Source organism: Triticum aestivum, chromosome 5D, assembly GCF_018294505.1.
Source record: "Triticum aestivum cultivar Chinese Spring chromosome 5D, IWGSC CS RefSeq v2.1, whole genome shotgun sequence".
Classification (NCBI taxonomy): domain Eukaryota; kingdom Viridiplantae; phylum Streptophyta; class Magnoliopsida; order Poales; family Poaceae; genus Triticum; species Triticum aestivum.
The window spans coordinates 467,572,352-467,578,351 of record NC_057808.1 but is presented as its reverse complement, the minus strand read 5'-3'; the positions used below and the strand labels follow the sequence as shown (position 1 = coordinate 467,578,351).

The 6,000-nt window shown below is 44.3% G+C and overlaps 1 protein-coding gene across 3 annotated transcripts; it reads left to right on the top strand.

Annotated features, from left to right (window-relative positions):
* Positions 1 to 602: 602 nt before the first annotated feature.
* Positions 603 to 5,293, top strand: LOC123122833 (pentatricopeptide repeat-containing protein At5g19020, mitochondrial). Of its 3 annotated transcripts, XM_044543191.1 has the most exons (4): positions 603 to 2,796; positions 4,145 to 4,236; positions 4,451 to 4,572; positions 4,914 to 5,293. In XM_044543191.1, the coding sequence occupies exon 1, from the start codon at positions 823 to 825 to the stop codon at positions 2,791 to 2,793; it is 1,971 nt and encodes a 656-aa protein (XP_044399126.1). In that variant the 5' UTR covers positions 603 to 822; the 3' UTR covers positions 2,794 to 2,796; positions 4,145 to 4,236; positions 4,451 to 4,572; positions 4,914 to 5,293. The 3 variants fall into 3 exon arrangements, with proteins under 3 accessions (XP_044399126.1, XP_044399125.1, XP_044399124.1); XM_044543190.1 differs by lacking the exon at positions 4,451 to 4,572; XM_044543189.1 differs by having other exon boundaries at positions 4,451 to 5,293.
* Positions 5,294 to 6,000: the final 707 nt, after the last annotated feature.

Genomic DNA, 6,000 nt, shown 5'->3' with positions numbered 1-6,000 from the left:
GCTGGCTGAGCTGTAGCACGGATCGGGATCTTCATGCAACTCCCTGATGCCTTTACAATGTGGGTTGAGTCGAGGATCGCCTAGGGCGAAGTCGGAGTCGTTTGCTCAGGGTTTAGAGATGGCGATGACACCTTTTAGAGGAGGAGTGATGACGGTGACGCCCGTGTGCTGTCTCGATAAGACCCGCTTTGAAGTGGTGTGCGTGTGGTATCTGAGTGTGCCGCTCAGCGATTGTGATGGTTTCGCCCGGGTTTCTATTAATAACTAGGCAAGCTGGTTTTTGCTCAGTTTCTCGTAATTAATCGAGCAACCTTTATCTTTTTGATATATGCAGAAATTCTGCCATTTTGAAAAGAAAAAGAAACTGACGGGCACAGGACCATGCCACACCATCCATGCTGCAACCGGGGGAGCAGGAAGCCTCTACGGCAAACCAAAAAGTTGCGATTGACAAATCAAAAGATGCAATCAGCGATTACGCGGCCATGCCATTATTTAGATGTGCAATACTTATGACATACTATCTAGATGTACTTTAGCAAAACTGAAAAAAAATCAAATGACGTTGGAGTAAGTATTATTTTTGGGTACGTATCGAGGAGCGTGTGCTCCCGAGTTCACCTCGTAGAGATCTCGACGGTGAGAAGAATGGCAACGGCGCATCGTTCACCAAAGCGAGAGGCGATGAAACAAGGAAGGCGGTGAGGCGGACGGCTGCGGGGCCATCGGAATAGGCGGGAGGCGGCGGCGGGCAGCGACGGGAGGACGGCGGACTCTCGCCGAGGCAGATACAGCGGATTGCCGCGAAGAAGCGGAAAGCACATGCCCAGCGGCGGCGCCCCTCTCGCCGTCTTCTTCGTCTCGTCCCTCAAGTCCGGCGCGCGCCTCCGCCACGGGGAGCAGCTCCACGCGCTCGCCGCCAAGTCGGGCCTCCTCGCCTCCAACCCCTTCGTCCGCAACTCCCTCCTCGCCTTCTACGCCCGGCTCCCCTCCCCAGAGGCGCCGGCGCTCGCCCACCACCTGTTCGACGAAATTCCCCTGGCCCTCCGCGACCCCGCCGCCCACAACACCCTCCTCGCCGCCCTCGCCCGCGCGGGCCGGCTCGACCTCGCGCGGCGCATGCTCGCGGAGATGCCCCAGAGGGACACCGTCTCGTACACCACCGTCCTGACCGCCCTCGCGCGTGCCGGCCATGCGGAGGACGCCGTGGCCGTCTTCCGCGGCATGCTCGCCCAGGACGTGCCTCCCAACGAGGTGACACTTGCGGGCATGCTCACGGCTCTGGCCCAGGAGAGGCCGCCGGTGCCGGTGGGTGTGGCACATGGAGTCACCGTGCGACGCGGGCTTGATGGGTTTCTCATTGTGGCCACCAACCTGGTCCATGCTTATGCGGCAGCGTCACAGGTTTGTTTTGCCCGTGAGATCTTTGAGCAGATGCCGTATAAGAACACAGTCACTTGGAATGCCATGCTTAATGGTTATCTGAAGACTGGGATGGTTCATATGGCTGCTGAGGTTTTTGGGAGGATCCCGGAAAGGGATGCGGTCTCTTGGTCGACGATGATAGATGGGTATATCCGTGCAGATTGTGCATCAGAAGCCCTGAGGGCATATGTTGCCATGATGGCTGAGGTGGACACGAGGGGCAATGCAGCGCTGCTTGTTGATTTGATAAAGGTGTGTGCTCGACATGCTGCGGTTTTAGAAGGGCAGCAACTACACACAGCCATTCTGAAGGATGGTTTTGATGCCCATCCGTTTGTACAAGCGACCCTTATCCATTTCTATGGTTCTTGTGGTCGTCTTGACCTTGCCCGGATGCAATTCAAATTATCAGACAAATCACACATTGCATCTTGGAATGCTCTCATGTCTGGTCTACTACAGAGGAATCTAATGCATGAAGCAAGGCAACTGTTTGATGACATGCCTGAGAGGGACACAATTTCATGGAGTACTTTGTTATCTGGGTATGTACAGAGTGGACATTCAAACAAGGCTTTGCAGCTATTCTACTTGATGATGGATGCTGGTGTTGAACCAAACCATGTCACCTTGGCAAGTACTCTATCCGCAGTTGCCGATTCTGGCACATTGGAGCAAGGCAGATTTATTCATGACTATATAATCAGCAAATCAATCCAACTTACAGACAACCTGAGTGCTGGACTGATTGATATGTACGCAAAGTGTGGTAGTGTCGCTGATGCAGTTCAATTATTCAGTTATGTTAAGCATAAGTTATCTTCTGTGTCTCCTTGGAATGCTATCATCTGCAGTTTAGCCATCCATGGCCATGCACACACGTCGCTTGAACTGTTCTCAGAACTACAAAGCACCAATATTAAGCCCAACTCTGTCACATACATTGGTGTCTTAAATGCATGCTGTCATGCTGGGCTGGTAACCGAAGGGAGGCACCATTTTGAGTCCATGAGGAGAGAATATGGAATCCAACCAACAATTAAACACTATGGTTGCATGGTTGATCTTCTTGGTCGAGCTGGACACTTGAAAGAGGCAGAAAATCTTATCCAGATGATGCCTATGAAATCAGATGTGGTGATATGGGGCAGCATCCTTGCAGCCGCGAGGACACATGGAAATGTAGCCTTAGGAGAAAAGGCTGCGGAAGAATTGGCCAAGATTGATCCAAACCATGGAGCATCCAAAGTGGCCTTATCTAATATCTTTGCTGAGGCTGCTCGCTGGAATAATGTGTCCTTAGTGAGGAAGGAACTCCAGGGCGAAAATATGGAGAGGTTTTCTGGAAGCAGTGGAGTTGTTCAGTAATAGGTCATTACATTTCCTGATTGGACTCTTCTTGTGCAACAATTATGATAGCAAGCAGCTTCTTTTGTGTGATTATTCATTTGGTTTGCCGTATGTACAGTTATGATTCGTTAAAGAACTAAAATGGCAGCAACTGAATATATGACAAAGCTGACAGGCAATACATCTCCAGAAAACTGCTATTTTCTTCTTTAGGCAGTTACACTACTCCTTTGCATGTAAAACTGCTATTTAGAAAATCTATGTATGAACTTCAGAACAAAATATTTAATTGCACATTACTTACCATTATGTCACATGTGCAAATCCTAAAAACATTGTCTTGCTTCCTATCCTTTTGGACCAAATTTGCCTGGCCGTTCTTGCTTTCACTTTCTGCACTGTGTTAAAATCACATGGACTATTCAGGAAAAGGTTAGGATGCTATGAGAAATATCAGTCTTTCTTCGCACAATATATGCTTTACATATTTCCTTCAGATATAGGCCTTCTAAATGGTATCCTCACATCACAGGTTTTGTGTTCAGATTCTATGCAGGCTGATTTAAGATTATCAACTTCAGTTTGATCTGCTCTTCTCTGTAGAGATTTTTCATGCTCGTTTTTTTCCCTCCCATTTACCAATCTAGAATTCATTTGAGACATGGTTTGCATGTCAGGGCCAATTACCTCTGGTTTGGTAAAATAGTTAACAAGTACTCCCTCTGTAAACTTTTATAAGACGTTTTAGGTCACTAAAGAAGTTTACAGAGGGAGTACTGATCATGATTCATGGTAGGTGATAAAGGTTGTTACCACAATGGTGTTCCCTTTCTTTCTGCGTAGTTTACAGTGGTACATTGTGGCAATCTAGCATTCATTTTTTTTTCGTCCTTATGAGGGAAGAATTGGCTGCTTCCTAGTTCCCTTTATGTACAGCAAGATTTTTTTTTCTCAAACGGGCACCTAAGTTCTCGTCATTGTATTAGAACGCCAAGATGGCGGGAGACTTACAAACACGAACTAAAAAGTGAAAGCAAAGGCAAAGAAAGAAACATTAAAAGAAAACTGTGCACCATCCTAGCATCAAATACAGGGCGTCAATTGCAGCACCATAGTTGCATCAACCAGCCTTAAAATGATTACTCAGATTTAGGAATGTGTTGTTGATTGCCAAGTAGCCAGGTTTGTATCATCCTATGAATCATATGAGAAGGGATGTAGATACATATGTTATCATAAAACTCCAGTGTTCGTTAAAGCATGTTCTCATTCCTTTATTCGTGTCCTTTTTGTTCTGTAGTCAAGTTGCATGGTTCACCTTGAAGTTGTGTATTGTGACAATTTGTGATAATGTCGATAATTTTTGCAGTATATATCTTACAGTCTGATGGATATGCCTCATGGTGGTGCATGTACTCTTGAATCAAGACATCTTTCTCCTCTCGCCAAAGCTTGCTCCAGGTGTGTGCTATATGCTTCACTTCAAGCTTTTTTTCCTGTTGGTGCCACTTTTTACTTGATCTATACTAAAACTGACACTCTAGGTGTGTGCTATGTTATATTTACTAACAAAATCAGTTTGAGTGTCATACAAAAAGCAGTGCGTTGGTGTTTCATGGATCTTTAATATTTCTGTTAGGAGCACGTCACTTAAAATTGTTCTTCTCGATGGCAGCTCCCAGTTCAGATGTGGAGTAATCAAATACAAGCTGCAATGGGCCTAGGCTGTTCAGTAACATTGTTAAGCGAATATTTCGACGAAGGGATTTTACTACTGCCATTGGTTGCTACTCTTAGGTCACCTGTTATCTGTCTGTTCATTATTTATTAAGTTGTCATTTGTTTTTTTATGGCAAAAGGTGTCATTTGTTTTCATTGAGTCTTACTTGATCCATGGCACCATGTACACGCTGTATCAAACAAAATAATATTGTTCTTCTCCATCTTCTGGAACAACCATAGTTTAATAGTTACTTAACCATAGATTTTTCTTTGGGATAAATGTAGCTTTAAAATGTTCCTATCAGACTGCAAACTTCTATTCCTAGAGGTCAATCTTGATTTATTTATTTTTGAGCATTGAATGACTGTAGGAGAGAGGTCAATCTTGATTATAGCTTTTTGAATTTGCTTTGCAGTTTGTTGAAGCTGGTACCATTATTTTGCCCACAATTTATACCAGGCGTCAGTTATCATATCATGAATGACATGCCATGATAAGTTCTGGCTAATGCAGTGCAGACTCTGTTGATATTTCCTACATGGCCAACTGCGGTTTATCTTCAGGCTGCGGTCCTATTCTCTTCAGTCTTCTCCAAAGGCCAATAAAAAGGGCAACATATATATGCAAGCTCACTAACAATTTTGCGTGACCCAATCTATTTGATGAGTAGAGGTGTATATCAAGGAAAATTAAACAAGAATAGGCATTTTTCTTTTGATCATTGCCCTGCAAACTCAGAATTCTTAACTATAATTATTTGGGCTGCAATAGGTGAGCTTAGGATACTGTTTCCAATTTTCTAACCTTTTCTTTTCTGTGCAAGGGCGGCAATATGTTTGAAGAGTGAGTAATTTATCACCCATTGTATTTGTGTATGCTGACATATGGAAGAAAGTGCCAAGTTGTATAGATGATTCTTCATGTAGCAACAAATGGGGGGGGGGGGGGGGGGGATATTCTTGTGTAACGTAAACTCAGTGAAGCAACAAGCTTTTTGCTTGACTGGGTACCAAGGAAGATGCTGATATACATACTCATCACTTTAATCTTAGTTTTTGGTTAGCCAACAGTGGAATACTTTTGTTTCAGTAATACTCCATCACTAGAACTTGTAACGCCAGAGGTTTTTTTTTTAATCTTATTGATGCCATTGCTATGCTCTAATAGTAACATACACATGATGCTGTTATGGCATCTGATTTTTGTTCTAATCCATATCTGATTTTCTTAAGCAATAGTTGGGTGTCTAGAGTATAGAATAAAGAAAATGACTTCTCTAGATGATGTAGCCGCTCGATTATTTGTTGGAGCTAGATCTGATGTAGGCTAAGGATTAGTGCTCATAATCGCTGGGTTTCACTCCCCAATGTCATACATTTGTTTTGTGCATGGTCAAATAGTTTGTGTTTTTCCTAATATTGTTTCGTTCCTGCTCCTCATGGATCAGTTACTCCCTTCGTTCCATAATTCTTGCCGTGGTTTTTGGTTCAATACGACAAGAA